This window comes from Parasteatoda tepidariorum, chromosome 2, assembly GCF_982258835.1.
Source record: "Parasteatoda tepidariorum strain Cologne lab strain chromosome 2, Ptep-v5.0, whole genome shotgun sequence".
NCBI classification, from domain to species: domain Eukaryota; kingdom Metazoa; phylum Arthropoda; class Arachnida; order Araneae; family Theridiidae; genus Parasteatoda; species Parasteatoda tepidariorum.
In genome coordinates this window covers 14057921-14082420 of record NC_141756.1, presented here as the reverse complement: position 1 = coordinate 14082420, position 24500 = coordinate 14057921, and the positions used below count along the sequence as shown (strand labels likewise).

At 27.8% G+C, this 24500-nt stretch overlaps 1 protein-coding gene across 2 annotated transcripts; it reads right to left on the bottom strand.

Annotated features, from left to right (window-relative positions):
• Positions 1-1796: 1796 nt before the first annotated feature.
• Positions 1797-24314, bottom strand: Sply (Sphingosine-1-phosphate lyase). 2 transcript variants are annotated; one of them, XM_016073646.3, is made up of 13 exons: positions 23966-24314; positions 23545-23735; positions 22397-22563; positions 20460-20708; positions 20224-20315; positions 19202-19238; positions 17766-17873; positions 15593-15655; positions 14339-14485; positions 11626-11746; positions 9966-10083; positions 4262-4529; positions 1797-2281 (listed from the first exon to the last, which is right to left on the bottom strand). In XM_016073646.3, exons 2-13 carry the CDS (start codon positions 23729-23731, stop codon positions 2138-2140), a joined length of 1701 nt encoding a protein of 566 aa, XP_015929132.1. In that variant the 5' UTR covers positions 23732-23735; positions 23966-24314; the 3' UTR covers positions 1797-2137. The 2 variants fall into 2 exon arrangements, with proteins under 2 accessions (XP_015929132.1, XP_015929133.1); XM_016073647.3 differs by having other exon boundaries at positions 24001-24291.
• Positions 24315-24500: the final 186 nt, after the last annotated feature.

Here is a 24500-nt window from a genome sequence, read left to right as displayed (position 1 = left end):
ACCTTAATGGCCTATTACAACAATTGATATAGAAAATGTCCTACTCTAGAACATTGAATATAGAAAATGTCCTATTCTAGAACATTGAATTTGTTGTTATAAATAATTGAAATGTTTTTTTTTAATCCATCTTTAAAATACATAAGGAGAAACAAGTAATTTTGTTTTATAATTTGTAAATATTAAGTTTGAGCATCAGTTCCCTTTGAAATATTTTTCTTCCACTTCTTGAGGCCACACACATTTACGAAATTGGTTCAGACAAATTCCCTTTTTCATTCTAAATTATTTGCTGTGAAGGGTTATTTTTCTCTTATCTATTATATTAGATACATGGATGTCTCAGAAAATAAAAATTGGGAGGTTTTTTCAATGCACAGCATCCTTATTGGGTAGAAAATGCAGCAACATTTTCTTTGAGTACAACTGTTTGAAAACATTAAGAAAATAATTTATTTTTAAACTTTCTACATACAGAACCGCTCTTGGAGGAACTGGATCAGAGTTTGATCATGCTCTGGTCTGGTGACGTGTGTATGTTGTCTCCGAATCATCCTGAGGGATGTTTCCCAGACTGTCGCCAATAGCCCATTATGCAGCTCTAGTGTGACGTATATAAAAGTGCCGTAATTTATAATGGATTAACCAATTTTTTAATCATAAGATTCAAAAGTATTTTCATCAGGTCTTTCAGTTTTATATAATTCAATAGGGTTGAAGAATTCAATAATTTTAGAATTAATTTAGATCTCATTTATTATTATTAATTAAAAACTATTATTAATAATATGTTATTAATGATAACAATATATTATTAATAATAATAATTAATTATTGATCATGTATAATAAAACATACAGCGAATGAGAAATAAAATATCAGTATATTACAAACTTACTATGATGTATGCTTCAAAACCTAGAAAATGAACCACCAAAACCACAACTTTCAAAATGGTCTTTAACTACATATCATAAGCATTTCTTTTAGTATTTAATAATACTTTAAGACAAATATTAAATAGATCATACAAAAGACTTTGTGCCAAATATTTTGTAAATAAGTATATTTTGAGGTGAAATTTGCATTTTCAGGTATGGGGACATAAAATATGAATGAAAGCACAGGCACCAATAAAAAGAAATCTTCCCTGCAATCTACGGAGGATATTGGGCATCTTAAAGAATTAATTATGAAAATTAAATAAAGCTTACAACCATATTAATAAGTTGTTTATCATTTACAATGGTTTCAAAAAATTTATTTACAACATAGTATAAATCAAAAACTTGTAATTATGATCATTAAAGAAATATATCACGAAGTAGAATGCTCTCTATTCATATTCAAGATACAAATTAGAATTATTTCTTGAGCTTACATGTTTTTTTTTAGTTATGTTAAAAAATGAAAGATAATGCTTTATTTAGAGTATTTCTTAAGGGCAAAAAAACAACAACTATAATATATATTCAAAACAATAAATAAATAATGACTAAACTAAATCTACATTGAAATAAAATTGATTAACTTAAATCACAAATATATGTCAGTTTTTATAAATAAAGAAAACATATGACAAAATGCGTTAGCACTTAACACATGCATTTTATATTTGCTTTGAAATTACGAGAATACTGTAGCGAATAGTTGAATAATAAATTTATCATTTCTATCATGTTTTCATTCATGCTATTGTTTAAACATCTGTTTAATGATAATAATGTTTACAATTGAAAAAAAAAATTATGGTTTATTACATATTATGGTATATTACATATTAAATAATATTGCAATTGAAAAAAAAATGGTATTTATTAGGCACTTTAATTATATTTTTCATACATTATACAATTCAATACAATATTGAACATACGATTTCACTTATCATTTAACAAAACAAAGATTCAGGAGACTAGAAATAAAAAAAATCTACTAATCAGCTAGGTGCAATGCACAAAAACAGTTCAAAAACTATATTTTACATAATATTGTATTTGTGTACATATAACTGCACAATTCACGTTACAAAAAGGCGTAACAAAATATGAAGTTCATATGATGAAGCATGGCAGAGAGATCTGTGTAGGAGAGATTTCAAAAAATATTATGAGCACTGTTTTTTGCACAATGAAAGTTAGTGAGTAACATTGCCATTCTGAACATGTTTTGTAGTTTTTTCAACAGACATAGTGCTATAACAGGCATCCAAATAAGCCCAAGTGATTTCAGACACTAAAGAACGATCAGGAATTTGCTGTGCCATGCCATATATAGCAGCCTACAAAGAAACACAATATAAATTTACATAAGTTTATTTACAAAGGTGATAATACCAATTTAAGTCTAAAGTGACACAGAAAAAATGCATAAAATTGTAAAAAACTTTCTTTCTTTTATTAATTAATATTGAAACATGAGATCAGTGATGATTATTGTCATCATGACTTTCTGAATAAAGAAATTCATTTCAGTAATATCTTGGAAACCATTATTATTTTAACAAAAACATAACTATGTAATTTAGGAGCATAGCAATATTGAATATAAAAAGGCGTGCTTATCCCTGTAGTCTAGGAGTGCCTTTTGTGAGTGTACAAGGTCAGTTTTTTGTTGCTAAGCTTAATTACGTGAAATTACCAAATTACAAACATGTTCTTTAATAATGTACTGTAAAGTAGATAAATGACAGATACCAGCAGTACATTTTATTTACATACTTTATTCATTTAAGTTTTTTGTTGTTTAAACGTGATTTATTGGAGTGATTATGAGTTAGTTCAGTTAAAAAGTTTTGATGTTTTAACATTGTATTGGTAAAAGCAGAAAAATGTGATGTCTACAAGACCTAACTATTACACAATGCTCTAGCAAAAATTAAATCTCTCCTATTTACTATAAACATATATCACATGCTCATTTCAAAGAGCCATCATAAAGCATGTGATTTCAAAACATATTTTTCCCCTCATGTTTAGAACAGTGAAACCTCCAGGAAATACCACCACTGTTTACGAACACTTTTAGGAGGCATGGAATTTTTTCCATAGATTTTGTGTTGAGGCAAACCTAAAAGAGAGAACATTAAAACCTTTCCGAGCAACTGGGCAAACATCTGCACCAAATATGGAAAAGATCAATTAAGGAAACACGAAAAAATGTCAAACAAAAAATTTAACGAAACAAATGAATAGATTGAATGTATTCAAAATATTTGTATGAGACTCTATACATTAATTATTCAAAATATTCAATAATTAATATATTCAAAAATTAATTATTCAAAATATTCAATAATTAGTATATTCAAAAATTAATTATTCAAAATATTCAATAATTAATATATTCAAAAATTAATTATTCAAAATATTCAATAATTAATATATTCAAAAATTAATTATTAAAAATTAATAATTCAAAAATTAATAATTCAATAATTAAAAGAATAATTAATATATTCAAAATATTTAGATACCTCTTTTTGACGATACAATCTCATGTTGCACTCAGAGTGCACTAAAAATGATGCTATCAATGATTAACTTTTAGAATTGAAAGTTAAATTTTAAAATAAAGTCATTTTATGAAAAAAAAAGCATCTCAAACAAACAAACCTCTTCTCATTCTTTAAAGCTAACTAATTTTGATGATATAAAATTAAAAGCAAACTTAAACAAAAAACAGAATTGTTTATTTATTTAAAATAGCTTTATCATTCATAATTAGTAAATTTGTTTATACACATAATTATATCAATTAGGATCATTTTTATAGACGCTAAGCTTTATTCATAGATCAGTTTTTTTAGGACGCTAACAGAAGTGGCATTTCCGCAACCAAGAAAACAACACTGACTAAAACTAAAATCGTTTGCAAAAAATCATGTACCTTCGATAATAATTTTGAGGTCAATGATGGTAACCTCTAAGAACAACCCAGCTCCATCAACGACCATTTTACTGTGGAACGGAGAGTGGTCACTCCCAAGAAGCTTTACAGTATATTCAAAAACCACATGAGAGTCATACGGCTCTCATTTTGATTGAAAAGTCTAATCTATATGTCTTTTAAATCTTATGGACATAAAATGCGATTTTGTGCCTAAATTACAGATTTTTAAATGTCCCAGAACAGTACTCCAGATATACGTTAGCTGGGGATGAGCGAGAAAGCGCATAAATGCTCTTCATGTTTGTACGTATGTGAGAGTAGGTACGAAAGGGTTAAGGACTGAATGCTCAAATATCTATTTAGTACTCACTCTTCCAGAGGTAGGAACACCAGGGGTCTTCAATATATCTTTAGTGCATTCTTCCACATCCGACAAAAATCTATCAGCCACACCTTCATAGGTATGTTGCATTGTGAGGCAAATATGAAATGCTGATGGGTACTGGAGCACATTTAAGTTCCAACCTTTCTCTGTTAAAGAGCTTGTCAAACGGTAGACATCAAAGACTTCGGATCCAATTGCTATGACAGACACATCTGGTTTACCAACGATGTGTATTCCTTCTATTTTTCTCAACCTAGACATTTTATTTCAAAGTGAACATAAGAAATCAGTCAGTATTATTGAAGTAACAAAATTTAATGAATACGAGAAAAAGAACTTTAAAAAAAAAAAAAAACAATAAGAAAAATAATTTAAGTTAAAAGTGTATAACTCTGAAAAAAAAATTCAGTTTTTTTTTCAATGGTATACACTTGTAACTCAATGATAGTTTTCAAAAGAAACTAGCATGAAGATTAATAGAGGAAATAGAAGCTATTATATTTACACCAGTACCAGTACTTATTCACGAGCAAACTCATTTCTAAAGAAATTAAGTTGAAAATTTATATAACACTTATAGGGTATATATAGTAAAGACTAAAGAGATAGACGACTAAAGATTTTCAAACAGAAAAACATCATTTAATCAGAGAATGAAGCAATAATTTTAAAAAATACAGGTTTTTTTAGAAAATATAAAAGAAAACTAAAAATATTACTTGATGCATATTTTTTTTAACATGATCATAATCATTACATAATTAAAAACTCACCTTAATTAATATCTTACCACAAGTATTAATTTTATCAACAAAGTTACAAGGATTTTAATAATATAATACTAATATTAAAATTTTCTTTTCCAATATTGGATTAAAATGAAATTATAATTTTGAAAATAAACAATTAAATCTATTTTTAAATTATTTCTTTAGGAAACACTTCTTTTGGCAATTTTTAACTTTATGTGGCCAGGCAGTAATCAACTATTTGCGTGAGCTTGAGCTGCGTCTATTTCTTACATTAATTTACATTTAATTTCAGTTATGAGATAATGGTTGCCTTCATCAATCAGTAATTGAGCGCTCGATACTCTTTCTGTTAGAGTAGAAAGTTTGTCAGGTTTTGCTTGAGGTACATTTCCCCTTCATTCGAAGTTTTTAGGACTTTGTATTTAGCATATGCATGCTTATAAAATTGAATCATTTTTTGAGAGATGTAAATATCCGCCGATATTTCTAAAAAGGCAATTTCTTTAAAAGAAAATATAAAACTGTTTTGCTTAGGCTAAAAAATCTGCTTTCAATTGTTGATTAAGCTGACCTTAGACCTGTTAAAAACTATTTAAAATATCAATATTTTTGTAAAAATAGGATTTATATGACTATTTCAGTAATAAGTGGCTGGGTGGCGCAGTTGGTTTGTCGTTGGCCTCCAGAGCCCAAATCTGCGGGTTCGATCCCCGGTCCAGACTTCGGATTTTCGGGATGCAGAAAATCCTCAGCGGCCATGTCGTATGATTATGCGGCATGTAAAAGATTCCTGGAGTGCCTTATTGGCTCTTGGCATTTCCGGCAAAATTAAATTTCTAGTGCACTTTAGCATCCAATTAGAGTCTCGGTGCTGCCATCTAGTGTGGCAGAAACTAGACGTCCAAATTAACATGGCCAACGGTATCTCACCCATTGTGGTGGTCCTGAAAGAGAGGATACCACTTCTGGAGAACGCACTAGGTCTGCTCATCGGGAAAACTGATTGTGCAGCTCATAGGGAAAAAAAATTTTCAGTAATAAAGGATGTTTTTTAGAATTAAAAAGAAATATTTAAGAAATATAGGATCCACTAGGACTTTAACCCCAATTTGATTCCTAAAGTCGAGATGCTTGGCCTGGCTAGGCCATTTAGGAAGAATGAACAAAAATAAGTGTTTGAAAAAATCATAAATTGAAAACCAATGACTCAGAATAAGACCTCAAAAGAAATGGATAAATAATATCCCAAAAGATATAACTATATAATGGAAATTTCGAATTTGGAAATCCAAAAACGGAGAGGTTTAAAATAACATTATTCTGATTAGCAAAGTAAGGCCCAATACAGGCTGTATGAAAGGTGGTGCTGAAAAAGGAGGATATACTTTTTAAAATTACAAATAAATAAATATTTTTATTAATTGAACTCGAATTCTCACAATTCATATTGATATGTTACATAAATAATGTCATTGCAATAAGACCTAAAAATAAAATACTTTCAAATCAGTGACAGGGCGTCCTAAAAATTATTAACGGTTTGAAAAATTGACCAAGAAAAAAGGAAATATATAAAATTGTATAGTTTGGTGCATTCTGTTTAGAAAACTAAATATTTATTCATCCCTAACTTAAAAATTACATACTAATTTCATCAGAAGATGGCATTGTCACTTCAGAAAAACTTTAAAACTAACAATGATTTCAAAATAACAATCATTAGCGAATAACATGTCACACTCTAAGCACAAAACCAACATATATTCATGCAACATTTCTAGTCAGAATAGTCTGAAATTCAGCAGAAAACATTGTTTTGCAGTTTTTACCATTCAGCAACAATATTTGGGTTGAGGAAATTTGTAAATAATTATGAAACATGGTGAGGATATATATTCTGGTTACAAAATGCAACAAATCGTATATTTCTATTCTTTGTAATTCTTATTAAAATGATTTTTCAAAGCATTGGGTATATTTGAGACACTCAGTATTATGAATTAAATTACAATTCAAATTTTCCAATTTCACCAAATTCAAAACACTTATAAAACATTCAAAAGTATATATATATTACTGTGAATGACTGAAATTTCTAATTATTGTATATATACTTCCTCTGGTATATTTCCACCACTTCCAATATATATTTCCACTGGTGAATGTTGACAGTCACATGGTGTTTTGCTGAATGTCCGAGATATATACTTGGTCTAGTTATGTGCCACTACGAGGTATACATTTGCCCGGGATGACCTATATCAATGTTTTTTTTAAGGTCAAATGCCACTGTCCTGTATGCATTTAAACGATACTTCGAATACTGATGTTTATCCTAATCTGTCCTCAGCAGATATTAAAATATCAAATAATTATAATAATATCAGCGAATAAATCAAAATTAAAATCATATATAATAAATATTTCGGACATTCACCAAAGCAACTATGTAATTGTTGACATTCACCGGTGAGAGTCGCATTCTCTTGGTATCAGTCATTCATGGTAACATATATAATTATTTTGATCAAAAATCTGTTCTAGAAAGTAATTTTTCTAACATTTTGAATGCAATATTAATGCTCTCAGTGTTTATAAAAAATGTTAATAAGAAAGAAAAGAAATAAGAAAAATCAAATTGTTTATTTTTTTTTAAATGAAATTATTATGCCCATATCATTATGTAAGTATCATGCAGTTAGTATTACGTAATTTTACTCTATTGATAACCCTTCAAACATAAAAATTTATTTTTGCCTGGTTTATCTTATTTCACAAAAGAAAATTTAGTTTGTATTTTAAGAAACGCTAAATATCGGGTTGAGTAAAAAGTTTTCCACCAAAAAAAAAAAACAATCTTGTAAAATGATAAATACATAGAAAATCAGCAAACCTAATGAGGATTGTAATCTCCATTCAAATCAACAATAGTCTGCCAACGTTTTGGCAACTTTTCAATCCCTTGTGTGAAGAACTGGGGGGTGCGCGAGACCAGAAAGCAATCAACCTCATTTATGACCTCGTCATTTGAACGGAAGATTGTGCCATCAAGATGCAGCTGCAGATGTGAAAACAGATAGTAATCTGAAGGCGCCATGTCTGGGCTGTATGGTGGATGTTGCATCAAATCCCACTCCAGCACGTAGAAGGTCCAGCCGGTCATTGCACTGACATGTGGCCGGGCGTTATCTTGATGAATTAGAACCACCTTTCTTCTGAACTCGTTTTTTCGTTTTTCGTGAATGACATCGCTAACTTCGATTAGCATATTGCTGTATATTGTACTGTTGATAGCCTGCCCGCTTTTCGGGTACTCCTTGTAGATAATTCCACGACAATCCCACCAGATACATAGAAGGACCTTCCTGTTAGTTAGCGTTCGTCTTGCAACCGAACCTGCTGATGCCCCGGGTGCTGACCACCCTCATTTACGGCTAGTATTGTTGTAGTATACCCATTTTTCATCACAGGTCACAATTCTGCCCAGAATGTTTTCTTTGATCTCTGAGCAGAACCAAATAAGCCGCTTTTCTTTTGCTCTTGTCTTCAGCAGTCAATTTGTGAGGCACCCAGCTGTTAAACTTAAATGTTAGATTTATGCGTTTGAGGGCATTTACTATTGTCTTTTGGCAAACATCAAGCACTAACGCAATGGTTCGTGTTGAAACATTTTTGTCTTGATCAATAATTTGCTTTAATTGGTCACAATCAACCTCAATAGGGCGGCCAGAACGTGGTTCATCTTCAATGTTGAAATTCCCACTATTAAACTTTCGAAACCAAACTTTTACTGTATCATAAGAAACAGTATTGAAACCTAAACTTTCACACATTTTCTTGTGGCATTCAGTTACACAGAGTTTATTTCGGAACTCATAGTACATGATCGTTCTGATCCGCTTACGTGATACCTCCATTTTAAACACTTTTTTGGTGCACAAGATGATAAAGTTTTGACAAACAAATTACACAGTTGTGTAGTTCCAACTTTCAGCCTTAAAATGCAAAAGCCCGTTTCAGAAAAGGTTTACTACCACGGGAATGGCTGCTGCTGGCACGGAGGTATCTCCCCTTGGCGGAAAACTTTTTACTCAACCCGATATTTAATAAACTATGAAAAATAGTTGCATGGTTGCTTTAGCAGTTGAATTTGAGTTATGGTTCTCAGCAATGTTGAGAACAGCTTATCACAGATCTATATAGAACACAATATATATGTTACTGTGAATGGCCAAAATTGGTGGTCGCTGACAATCACATAGTCGCTTTGGTGAAAGTCTGAAATATATACTAGGTCTAGTTAAGTGCCACATTCCGGTACTCCGAACACAGATGTTTTTCCTAATCTATCCTCAGCAGATATTAAAATATTGAATAAATATAATAATATCAACGAATAAATTAATATCAAAATGGATATTTCGGACATTTACTAAAGTGACTATGTGATTGTTGACATTCACCGGTGAAAGTTGACAATCACCAATTTCGGTCATTCAAGGTAAAATATACACTGGATACACTTGGTTCTTCTTCTAAAAATCAAATAAAAGAGATAGTTAAATAATAAAATTTAGGATTTAAGTAACATTAATTTCAGAGAAAAACTTGCATTTAACATTCCAATTTTTAAAGTATATTTGTTGAAAACCAAAAATCTTGTTCAAACTTTAGAAAGGAGAAAAAAAGAATACATGATGCAATATTTAATAAACAAAATAATTAGATTTCAACCACAATTATGCATTTGAATGACAATCAAAAGTAAATAAATAAATGCATTATCAGAAATCTGCTCTAGAAAGCAATTATTCTAAGATATTTTGAATGTTATAATGATGCTCTAAAAATATTATAATTTTGTTTTACAGTTTTTTTTTAAAGAACCGATGCCAATTTGAAAACAACTAAACAGAGTAAAGAGAAAAAAAAAATACCCTTTTTCAATGTATTTAGCAACAGACATTATCTTCCTTGTGCATTCAATGTAATTTTCTTCTCCGTGATATAAAAGAGATGCCCAGCATGTTGCGATTAGTCCACCTGAACGGCTTCCTACGAAATATATTTAAAAATTACCATCGCGTCTTTTTCGAAAATAAAAAGCATTAATTAATGAATAAGGTTTTAAGATTTTTTAGAATTAATTTATATATTTATGAAATAAAAAGAAGAAATTTATCTTCAAAATATAATATTTTAATTTCAATTAAAATTGGGTAATTTTTTTCAACATTATTTTGGGAAGCCTGATTGATAAAAATTTCTATAAATCCAAAGACTATAAGATATTCTGCATTAAAAATAACAAAATCATATCATTTCATTGACATATTTAAAGTTAAATTATTCAATAAAAAAGGATCCAACTACCATGTTATGTGTTTTGTTAAATCTGCTTACAAAAGAAATTTTTGCTCAGCTGATATGAACTTTTGGTATATAAATTTAAAAGTACACTGGGGCCAAATTTAAAAAAAAATGGGCTGTGCAGAAAAAAAAAATTGACACAGTAATAATCTTTTTAATTTTGAAGTAAAAAATTATATTGTTGCATGATTCTTGCATTATGAAAAATTGTGCATGTCGTAATCACATCATATTAAAGAATCGAAATGTTAAAAACTGTGAAAAAATTTGTTGCCATAGCTGGGTGCCACAAATTTTCGTAACATCATGTAGATTTATGGTTTAGTACTACGAATATTGTGGCACATAGAAGGTATCAACTCTACCTGTTTTCTTTTGTATATATTTAACTGTTTTTTTTCTTCATATTGTTTGATACAAAAACAGTGTATCAGGAAAGAATTTTTTTCTTCCAAATTTGCAGGGCTGGAAGTCCAGAATATGAAAATTAAGGACTAAATTGTCTCCAAATTTAAGGACGATGATTATCTAATGGGAGCAATTTCTAGGAGACCAACACGGATTCGCAGATACACAATTGGTAATAGTTTTAGTAGTTTCTGCACTTAAGTAAAAAAAGAAACATTTTTAAGAAAACTCAGATTTTTTTTTACATATATAAAAAAAGTGTGAAAAAATAACATAAATACGGAGAATCGTTAAATAGTCGCGAAATTCGAGGATTCTCTCATAAAAATCAGTAGAGTATGATAGAGGGAGAAAAGAGAGATTAGAACTTTTTTTATATCTCTCCCACATTGAATGTTCAATACCATCAAGTCAAAGGTCTCTAACAATGGAAGTAAACTAGTACCATACTTGACATGCAATAAAAACTTAGGCGTTCATTTTGTTATATACTTTATTTCATGGCATATAACAAAATTTCTGAATTTGAAATTTCTGCAATTTTTTTTTCAAGTGGATAATATTTATTTTTGCTGTTAACTTGGAATACTAATAACAAAAATTTGGAAAATACAAAAATATCAGGACATTTATTGAAATTTTTAATAATTAAGGACATTTAAGGAAACTCTCTTTTTTATAAGGAAATTAAGGACAACTTTGAGTCCTGAATTAGTTTCTCAGCAAAAACATTAGAAGATTAAATATGGTTCTTGCAGGTACAGTTTTCAAAACCCAAACAGCACTAATACTAATAAGAATAAAAAACTGAAAAAGTACCTGACAAGTTAGGTGTGCCATAAATTCCACCAGGCCAATTAGGTTGGACAGAGAATTGATGGTGTCTATATTTCTTTTCTTTGTAAAGAATAACAGAAGTACCTTTAGGAGCATAGCCATACTGAAATAAGTAATGAAATATTAAGGCATGAGCTTCTTATGGCATGATATAAGACAATTGAATATTAAATAAAAATCCTAATAAAAAATGAGAGACCTGGCAACAGTATGTCTATAAACTCAGGACATGTTTGGAACAACCGCACAGTAAAAGACAAAAGAAAAATCAACGTATGTGAGAACAAATTCAAAATTGAGATTTTCATATATTTGGCACTTCTGTATGATAAGCTTCTTATTGCAAAAGATTTTCTTCTTAATTAAATATTGTTTTATCAGTTTTTTAAAATTCTATTTCAGTGTTCACAGCATTAGAAGCAATAGAAAGAAAATAGATGTCAAGCCACGAAATCTACTGTGAGGTATTTACATTGATTTTTCATTTGCACAGCAGAGTTGTTCTCTCAAATTCGAAATATGAGGAAGAGCTCGGCAAGTGCATTAGATGTCTATATCTTTCTTAAGAGCTGCAGTGGCTCAGGGGATAGAGCGTTCACCTTCCAATGAAGTGAACCGGGTTCGAATCCCAAATATGGCTGGTCAATACGAATTCTGCTTCCGGCTCGCAAGGACCACAATGCCGACGTAAAATATCCTCAGTGGTAGATGGATCATGGGTTAGAATCCCTTTGCCATTAGGCTAACCGTGGAAGGTTTTACTCTCCATGTAATGGAAATGTGGTTTTGTTCCACAAAAAAAGTTCTCCGCAAAGGCAAATTTCTCTCAATACTTCCTCCAGGAGTTCCCTTGCCTTCTGGATTGGGTTCAAAATGACAAGGCTACAGATTTGAACATTGGTAGCTGTAAACTTAAAATTGGGTCAGCTGTTCAACGACGGTTACATTGTATTATATCTTCTATAAGGAGCAAAGAGAGTCATGAGTGACATTAATACTTTGGAGATGCTTACATAGGCAGTCTTGGGCAAATATAAAATGGAACATTATGACAGAGTTCTTATTATTTCTCACTGTGAGTTCTTAGAAAAAGGAGTATTTGAGGACTTTCTGAAAAATAACTTCACGGAATGTTATGTTTGAAAAAACAATGACCTAGTTATATGGCTACCATGACCTAGGCATTACCCTGTACTCCAAAGAGGGTAGGAGCCCATTGAGTCATTTATCATTGTTTGAGAATGAAATAGTACTTTGCAAGCCAGTGGATTGAAGGGTGGCTTTGAAATCTGATAAGAAAATAACTTTTGTAAACATGTCCAGTGATTGTAGCAGTGCTCAGTGAATGATCGTCATCTCTTGTCAAAAGCAGTTGTAAGTGAGCCAATGGGTGTTTAATTAAAAAAAATCTACAGTGCTCATTGAATTACCTGTTCTGGGACCACCAGTACATAAAAAGTAGTAACAACTGTTCACAAATGTATACCAAAATTGAAAAAATAAAGATTTATGTATTTAACTTGTATACTTAAATACATAAGTTAAAACATATAAGAATGAATGAAATTTTAATGATGAGTAACTTTTAATAATAAAGATAAGTTTACAAATTTTATTAGTTTTCTTTTGTTGTAACATTATGGTTTAAATCAAATTATAAAGAATAATTGAACTTATTAATTATTTGGAATAAAAAATAAATAAACTGTACAAATTTTGCTCCAGATCATTTTCTTCTTTATTCAACAATCTAAATTTGTTGAAAACGATTTTATTTTATAAGGTACTACTAATGTAGAAAATAAATTATTTAAATGACTCTTCAGGAAAAAAACAAAATTTTTGAAACTAATAATTATTATTGATCCAAAGGAAGGAGGATAAACTTTATCATCCATAAGCATAGTAATATAAAATATGTGAAAATGACAAAGCTGTTTGTCATAAATTAGTACTATGTAGCACAGCAAATTGAAGAGTTGACAATGCTATAGAGTCAACAGTTCTCGGGAACCAATGTGCAGTTGTCAGAATCCACTGCCTTTTAGTAATCATATAGAAATTGAGTGATGGGGAGTGTTTCGAAGTTATCTCACTTTACCCAATGTTCTGATCTTAGTTTGGGTGATTTTTTTCCTTTTTGAACATCTTAAAAGCAATGCTCACCTTTCCTGCAACTATCCATAAACTAAACTATAAGACTGAGCACTTTAATTCACTAATGTGTGCTGCATCAAGCATTTGGAAGTTTTTATAACAGACCATTAAATGTTAATACCAAGAGGGAGTTCATCTTTCTAAATGCTTTCTGTACAAAGAAACAGTTGGTAATATTCTGTAATGAAAACATAAAATACATATTCCCATAAAAAATATTTTTCCTGTTTATATTTGTGAAAATTATGTATGTTACTTCAAATTTTCCCATTATCCTGCAACATTCTGTAATTCTGTACTCCAATGCAGACAATCTAAATGTTTTTTTTCTGTTACACCACATAAGAGATGAGTCAAAATATGTTAACTGAAAGTAAATATATTTTCTAATAAAAATTTAAATATTGAATACTTATCAGATAACCTAAAATAAGTAACAATGAATACAAATAAGAAACAAATTAGTTGCACAGATTAAAAATTAAATATATACTAGTTATTAGGATGATAAATATTAAGTTTGACACTAGTATATTACTTTATGCGTATCACAGGAAATGCTTGTAACTCCACGAACAGAGAAGTCAAATGCAGGTATTTTGAAACCAGCTTGTTCCATAAAAGGTATTAAAAATCCTCCTAAACAAGCATCCACGTGAACAGGAATAGATTTCTTGTAACCTAACTAGAAAATAATTACACTGAACTAAATTAAATAGTTCCATGAACATATTAATACAAAACAATAAACATTTATCAAATATTAATTTTTTGAAATACGAAAACACATGAAGACAAAGTGAGCAAAATGGTATATGTCAATGAAAACTGATTCTAAGAAAAGCTCACAGACCGGAACCCATTTTCCACAACATGGCTAATCTTCACTGTGTAATAACTCTGGGAGAGAAAATGGATTTTCCACGTTATTGACTGCTCAAACTTAGTAATCCTCAAAATGCAACAGATGGCGATCAAATCATCAGTTTCGTGGAAAATGAACATAAACTGTTTTTCTCTTTTTGATCTTCATACATTATACCAAACCATATACATTATAATAAATCATATACTTTCAAAATCTCAAAGTTGAAGGAACTTTAAAAAAATTTCAAAATCGCAAGTTTTCGAGATAATAAGTTCAAACCTAAATATGTTCTAATAGGTAGAAAAATATATTCTAAAATATTACTCTAAAAAGTAAAATCATGAAACATAAGAATAACTATGATCAAATAAGTATGCAATGATAGTTGACCATAAGCCTAAATACAACAATGATAATTTTATCTTTAAAAGTAAGACAAAAATAATAATGAATTAAACAGAAAATAATTGGTTTATAATGAACTTACATTGTGATTTTTGTGAGAAAATTTATTTTCTATTTCAAAAAAAAAATTCAAAATAGCAAGGTTTTGAGAAGAAACCCTTCAACATAGGAATTCAAATTAACATTGGGTGGATGTGTAATGCCAAGAAGAAAAATATTTTTTTGACATAACAAGGTTTTCGAGATATTGAAGTTCAAGATATTTTATACTATTAGTATACTATTTTTTTTAGTACAGTATGATAATAAAAATTTTGACAAAGTAGGATTCAAGCCATTTTCAAACTATTATTTTTTAATTTTTTTTGCAATAATTTGCTTATTTTTTAAACTTGAGCAAAAACTAAAAAATATTAATCTCTGACAAAATTCTTAACAATTCAAACATTATTTAATTTCTTTTTAAATGCCATAAATAGAAATAATAAAAGAGTGGAGAAATGAAATGGTTGACTTTACCTGTCCAATAGCTTCAATAGGATCTATGCTTCCATGAGGAAAAGCAGGAGCTGATCCAACAAGCTTTAAAATTAAAAACAATCAATTAATATGAGAAATAATCAGATTTCACTTATATTAGACCTCAAGTCTAATTTACGGAAATACAGCACATGTAATTTAAGGCATCTAATTTTCAGAAATAGAGTGCACAAAATAAAAACAGAACCCCTTCATAATAGCTGATCTAGGGATAATCGGATTTCCATTTACTAATGTAATTTCAATGGTGCGAAGAATTACCTTAAAGATGATAATTACTGACAGCCAATCAGAGCCGGATTATACCCTTCGTAGGTCCTAGGCATAGCCGTTTTAGGGGCCCTCCCCTCCTCCCCTCTTTTCAAAATATATGCTAAAATTTTCTTGCAAATTTTTTTTTTTACATTTTTATTAATATAGATTTTAATTTACAAATTTGTTTATCGAACTTTAAGATCAATTTAATTTCGATAGTTATTAAAGATAAACAAGTTTATCTTTAATAACTATCGAAATTAAAGATAAACTTGTGAATATTTTTCCTAACGTTCACATTGCATTAAGAATATATCTGTCGATTCTTGGATCAAATGCAGAAAGATCTTTCTCCAGATCAAAATTATTTGCGTTCAACAATGAATCAAGGTCGTTTGGCATCGCTCGCACTTATGTCTATTGAATACGACATTTTGCGTAGTTTGGAATTCGACAGCATAATACAAGATTTCGTTGAATCCAAAAATCGCAAAAAAGTAATATATTAGATCATAAAATTCTGCAAAATAATTTATTACCGAAAAATATTATATTTTTATTTGTATCTTCATAATGTTGTGCAAAATACACTTGTTGTTTTTAAAGCTAAATTATTTTTGTCAACAAATTTCTTTCTCCCAAGTTTTTCTTAGGCCCCTGAATTTCGTAGGCCCTAGGCACGTGCCTAGTGTGCCTATAGGTTAATCCGGCCCTGCAGCCAATAATATTTTGGGCCACAAAATTAGGTACAGTTCTTGACCATCTGAAAAATATGATCTGAAAAGTTTAGTTAGGAAAGCGGCTGACCCCCATAATGTTAATTTTACTTTTTATCTACCTTGCTATTTTTGGAATTGAAAAAAATATTGCATTCAATTGTGAAACTTATTTATCGAAAGATAATTTCATTCAAAATATAATTGCGTGCCTGAAATTTTTTTTTTGTTCACTGTAAAATCAAAGAATGAAAAAGAACAATTAATTTAAAAACACGTGCTTTACATGGAATTACTAGTTTTACAACTATGTGCAGTTTTTTATATGTTTTAAAATGACTAGTTTTAGAATTGTGCGGAAAAAATTTTATTCGCTTAAATTATTCAAAATAAACAGCAAAATACACTAATTACAAAATTAGCAATGAGAAGTCCAAAATTTTAACAAATGCTCTAGGCATCTAACCTTCATCTTGCCAAGAACCCATCAAAAGAAGGTTTGTTTATTCAGAGAATTTACAATTTTGTGGCTTTTTTTACAACTTTATAGTCTGAGCACATTTAAGGTGAGCCCTTAAACAATTAAGATTGCATCTTAGTAAGCAGCAATCCAATGACTAGATCAAAAGTTATTAAGGTGTTCATTTATTTTCCTTATGTATATGAAAATAATGACAGTACGCAATAGTTGTAAATTAAATAACAGTATATAAAGAAAAAAAATTGGTTTCAGTTTCAAGTATTTAATAAACTTCTAATCAGTAATCTCATATCTAACTTAATTTCTGATTTCATCAATTTCCATTTTTTAATGTTATGTTCCTCGTGTTAAAAAAATAACAAAATAGCATGAATACAAAGTTGCATTTAAGTCAGCATACTGTTTAAACTGGCATTCAGCATATGTGCACTGTTGATATCAAAATAATTTAAATAAGGAAATGTAAATAATTTTAGAAGTTAATTAATATGAAATTTGGAGTAATATAATCATTAACTAGGTAATGTTAAAGTTATAACAACTTCTCTTTTGATTGGAAAAAAAGAATAGAACAGAACCATCTAATACTCAAATGGTAGAAAAATCTAAACATCATCAACAGCCATGCTTTAATTATTGCATCAAAAAACTAAAACATAAGTTAAAGTGCAATGAACATCAGTTTAAAATGAACTCCTACCATGATTGTATTTTTATCTATTGCTTTTTTCATAGCTTTCATGTTGACTTTGGTTGTTTCAGGATCAAATGGAACATGCTTCACTTTGATTTTCAACATATGAGCAGCCTGCAATCACAAATTACAAATAAAATATTAAATTGAAATTCATTTCTAGTTAAAGAATCAACAGAGATTTCAGTGAAAAGTTATTAAAAATTACTACAATATAAACTACATTCATATCTGCATCTGTAGCGTTTCATTTAAAAAAATAAATAAATAAGAGATTGTAGATATATCAATAAGCTATAGTGAAAAAAAAAAAGGCTTTAGGCAATAAATTAGTCTTGTTTGTTCCATTCACTTGAATAGACAATAGAGTTACATTAAAAAAAATAATTTTAATTTTCAATATTTAAAAATAAAATATTTAATATTTCAAACATACTTATTAAACAGAAAAAGGGAAATGTTTTGCTTATACCTTAAAAAATATTTGATATTTGTTGTTATATCCCTTTTAAATAAATGTTATTAGGATTTTCTTTTTATCTATATTCTACATTTAATTTCAAAGGGCAAAAATTATAAAATTACTCACTAAAAATAAAGAAAAATTATATAAAGTTAACTTCAAGAAGAACAATATCAAGATATTTTTTGTTATATGCATAATATGTATAAAATGTGTACAGGAAAAAAACTCAACAATGCATCTTAATTATGTATTTGAACTTTTGCAATATATTTTGAAATATGTTTCACGAATCTTCCAAAAAAATAAATAAATAAAAACCATCCTTAAAAAAGAAAAACTATTTATACACAATGTGGCAATAACATTATATAGCTTAATTGAAAGTTAGTAATGATATATAGCTTGGTAAAAAAAGGTATAATTTTAGAAAAACGTCTTTACTAATTTAATATTGGTCCTAAACCCTACAATTTCAATATTATATCAGTTAAATGAAAATAAAAAAAAACTTAATATAGCTGAATCAAAAATAATAATAATAATTAAATGGAAAAAACTGTAAAGTTAATTTAGATATGAAATATGAGATTCAGTGCAACTGATCTTAATTATTTTATATCACCACTGAAAAATAATGCTAATAGAAATCATTTTAAGCAAAATAAAGCAGAGAGTCTGGATTAAAAGGTGAAATTTAGTTCAATAAATTTTTGTAAGTTTTAAACCTTTCACAGCATAACTATAACAAAAATTAGTTTAAACAGAGCATAATTTATACTGGGGAAATAGCTGTAAATTCAGAGCAAACAATAACACCTATTATAAACTGAACACTAAAAAAATAATACTACAAGCTGAATAATATAGTCACATGGTATTAATAGACATGGGATAAATGCAAATAATATATTATACCACTGAATAAATGAAAATTGAATGAAAAAAAAAATATTAATTTTCAAAAATGTAACTGTACCTTATCAAAGCCTGCATGAGCTGTGATGGGAATAACCCTATAAAGATATAGACATGAGATTTAAAATTAAAAAACAAAACAAAAAAAAACAGATAAATTTATTCTTAAACTTAATAAACATAATGAAAGAAAATGTTATAAAAAGAAGATAGAGGAGTTGCTTAAATAATACTAAGGATACTTTAGACAATAATGAAAAGAATCATTTAATCCATCAAAAAAATCACAAATAAACTTTGAGAAAAATTACAGAAAATGATCAAAATATATCTAATTTCTCCTTAAAAAATTAAGAAATGAAGGAAAAAATGGAAATTATTTAATTCCAAGTTCAATTATTCTAAGTAATTACAATTTATCATAAATTAAGATATCATTTGTGGATCAATTATATAGCTAAAATGTAAGCAAGAACATAGATAGACCACTAAGAAAGTTAAAAAAAAAGGAGTAAAAATACACATGCAATGAAAACTTTTAATGTATAAACTTTTTTAAAAATAAGACAATTTAGTTTCATATGACTAATACCCAAAATTGTATAAGGATTAATTACATAAAAATAACATTCTTAATTTCTCAAGGCTTCTAACACTTCCCACTAATCTTTAATAATATTATTTAGATATGAAGAGCCTGGGGCAATATAATGATAAGCTACTCTTTTTCAAAGAAGGAATTTTTTACATTTTAGTATTGTTTTCAGATAAGTACTTTACAAGTTTTTGGAATTTTTATGACATAATGGCAAAATATTCTGCAACAACTTATTACTTACATGAAAATCATTGAGTTTTGTTAGTTTTGAAATGTGGATTTGAAAATGTTTGTGGATTTGAAAATGTGGCTTATTATCATATTGCCCCAAGCCCTTTATAAAAGCTTGTAAAGAAATTTTCTTTTATAAAATACAGTGTTTTACTCTTTCAATCATGCACAAGTAATAACACACAAATTAAGCAAACATTTTATGACAGTCAATATTAAAACAAAATGCTCAGATTAAGATTAAAATAACTTACATATTTGGATCTCGTATCCCTTTTTCAAATTTAGCATAATCTCTGTAAGCTTTGCAAACTAGAAAAATACTTTCTGTTCCTCCACTTGTAACCTAAGGAAATAAAATATAGATGCATAGTTATAAAACAGTTCAAATTACAGTACATCATTTTGAAAAAATCATTTAATAGAAAAAAATTATAATAATAATAAAAAAGTTAAATAAATAAAAACTAAATGTTTTTAATTTACTCACTGTTCCAACAGATTCAGTAGCTTTGAAAAGAGATGATACCATCTGAACAACTTCAGCTTCCATGATTCGAGAACCAGGGAATACATCGGGGTGTAGAGGGTTAGTATATGCAGTTAAACCATAAACATCTTTCATCAGAGTTCCTAGTTTAGCATCATTTCCCAAGTAAACTGTCCCTGATACATAGCCATCTTTAAATGAATAATGTCCATACGATGAATATTTCTTAATTGTATCAATAATAGCTTCCTATAATGCAAGAAGAAAAATATATTAACACAATACGGTAATAAATTGAAAAATATATTAACACAATAAGGTAATAAATTACATTTCAAATAGCAAAAATTTTATTTTTACATGTACATAGTTTCTCAGTAACATAATGTTAGGATAAGTTTTTTTCTTAACACAAAACAAATATAATAGAATCATTTGTTATACCTTGAGCGATTCATTACATGCCTGATCTCTTTAATAGTTATTTAATCTTTCTCTACATTTACATGACAACTACAATTGCAACTGCTCTAGCTCCTGGCTCATCCACCTTACATTAAATAACAAAACTGATTTAAAAAGTTGGTAAAAATCATGATTTCTTAAAGAAAAGAAAAAAGAAGAAAAAAAAGACTTTTAATTTAAATCTGATTTTTTTAAAATTTAAACCTCAGTTATTTTTTTTTTTTTTTTTACAATTATTAACCAAATTGCTTCATAAAATATACTAAAAATACTTAATATTATTTAAAAATAATATTATAGCTGAAATAGGTTGGTAAAATGTTGAAATTCACATTAAAGTATTAAAAATTAACTAAATAAATAAAGTTATAATTAACTTTATTCAAATTCATTACTCTAATGAATTTTACAGACAGAAGAATCAATTTGTGAATTAGATATCCAATGAAGAGTAAATTAATTTGGATTGTAAAACATTATTTAAAAAAATATTTCAAGCTACTCTAAATTGAACAAATTTTTTTTCATTATTTATGTAAACTAACCACACATAAAGTGTTAAAAACATTGTTTTTTTTTCAATAAATATAAATAAATGACTATGTTTGTAATATGTTCATTATCTACAAATTATTTTATACACACCTAATGAAAGATTATAATTTAAAAGTTTAAGCCACTCTCATCCATTTTTAGTCTTATTTTTTAAAATTTTTAATCTATTTTGATTCGTAAAAATTTACATTACCCTTTCTTACTGTTTAAATTAAACACTGAAAAAAAATCACATCTTAAAGAAAATTAATTTTAACTATATTATGTAAAAAATATTTTAGACTCAATTTTCTTTTTTAAATCAGTTGCTTTGAATATTGATGATTCTTTTTTTAAAAAAATAATGTGATTTAAGTAACAATTTTAATAGGTCAAACTATATCAAATAGGCATTATAATTTGACTCAAGTGATTTAAATCATGATGGCAATTAATCGTGTGATTTAAAGCATGATACCTATTTGATTTTATTTAAAAAGTTATTCCTTCTATTTTGGTTTGATTCCTTCCATTAAACTCAAAATATTGGTTAAATGTATTTTATTATTTGTCAAGCTGTTTCCTTTATTTTTAACATTTTCTAAAAAAAAATATTTATAGACAGAATGAACTTTCATTAAATAATTTAGTAATCAAATCTAAAGAAAACATGTTAAAGTACATTTAATTTTTAATTATTTTTAAAAACAAAATGAAAATATTAAAAAAGTAAAAACTAGGCATAGTTTTGCTCACAAAATTGCATAAATTTTACTTAAACTGAAATATTTCAACTGCAATATTGCTATGTAGCTTAAATTGTAATAATGCACAGATCTATATACGTGAACTTGTAAAAATTACTGTTTCTTGTGATACAAACAACATTAGAAATCAATATGAATGATTAATTTCGCGGAAATTTTTCAAATACTTACTGGTTTATAGGATTGTTTAGGCAACTTTTGGTGATAAACAACATCTATGCCAGCTTGCACCTGTTTTTCAATTTCATCTGTCGTTTCTTTCAATTTTTTTGCAACACCTTGCTTGATGATTGGCAGATGTCTTAAAAAATATAAAACTTGTTGTTTCAGCCCCTCCTCTAAAAATATACAGAAGAAGTTTAAAAAATTAATAGTAAGAAAAAGGAATGACAGACAGAGAGAAAAAATTATAATAACAGGAGAAAAAATAAATTATTCTATGCAGAATTGGTAAAAAAAACATTTAACTCCATTAAAATACTTTCTGCATAAAAGATTCAATTATAAAAAAAAAATAAATAAAAAAAAAAAAAAAACATAATAATAATAAATTTGTCTTATCATATCAAATAAATAAAAATTAATTAATAAATGAAAAATATGAAACAAAAATAATTTTAATTAAAATCACTTTTTGTAAGAAAAATTCAAGCAAACAAAATAAAAAGATTTTTATTTGTTGATGAATTTTATTTAAAGTAAGTTAGTTTTTTAAACTTTATCCTAGGAACTTACATTATATAATATTATTATCAGATGAAAATTGGTCAAATTATACTATTTTATAAGTTAAATGTTAACAACTACCTACAATAATTAATTATTAATACTAATATCATTAGTTTAAACAACATCTTGTTATGCAACAAATTAATCAAGAATTTAGTACAAATTTAAATTAATTTTTGATGAATTTTTCAACAATATAAGTACTAGTTAAAATATGTTACTCATTCAATAATAATGATATTATGCAAATTATTATTAAGATATTTCAAATTTGGAATTTTATTAATCCTGCTTTTGAATAAATATCTGAGTTAGATCATAACAAAGGGAAGATTTCTCCACATTCATATTTGCACCAATATTACCACCAAAATAAGTCAGCGGCAAGAAATTAAACAAGTATGGTAAATTTAAGTGCCTTGTGATTTCAGTTGGTACACTTAAGTAAAAGTATTTAAATATCCCATATTCAGAATAGCTAAATAATTAAAATTTAGTTTGATACAACATAACAAGTCATCAAGCAGAGAAATTATGAAAAGTTGTAAATAATCTATGTAACTATATACATATATAAAAATATAGCATACCGTATAAACGTCTACACACATTTCTGAAGTAGACAAACAAAAATGTAGCTACTGCAGTACTGAAGATCAGAAGCCATGGTTCCATATCAACACAAGCATCATTTATGTGGTTTTTAAAACAAGTTAATTTCTGAACAACAACTGTAAACACTTTCTCCAAAATTAATTGAAGATACTCGACATCCATTTTTCTGTAAACAAAGAAAAAGATTTATTTTAACTTCAAATGTAATGACTAAACGTAACAGTTATATAAATAAGAAGATTAAAATTATGTAAGTTGAATAATGATAAAAATCCCATGGAAGAAATTGAATTTAAACAAATTAATCAATATAATTAAAATATTTTTAAAAAACACGAAAAAGCAAAATTATGCATAAAAAATGAGAAGAATAACGAATGAAATAGAAAGAATTACTCGAAATAATCATTCAAAAAGTACCAGTCACTCACAAACGAGCAGGAAAGAAGAAAAAGTATTTTTTTTTTCTTTCTTTAGATCATAATCAATAAATCTTTATAATGAGATAATAATCAATATATCTATCCAATGGTAGATGCTTTGGAGACAGATACACAGAATTTTAATAAACATCAGCAGTTGTTTATTTTCTATCCAAGTACAATCGAACCTAGTTCCCACATCCGTTGATCAAGGAAAAGTTGCGAAATATTTTATCGTCTGCTAAAAAGCTACAGAAACCACAGTTAGAATTAACAATTGATAAAACGCGTTCAAACAGTATTAAAAGTTTAAATTTTCGAACAAACAATAATTTCTATTAGAAGAAATCTGCTGCATATCAGCTTCTGTCTCAAATGATGTAAAATTTAATTACAACACTAAAATAAAAAGTTAAAACTAATAAATTAATACATTTATTATAAAAATTTTCATTTTATCATCTGTTTCCAATATTTTTTTTGAGAAACAAAAACAAAATAGATTTATT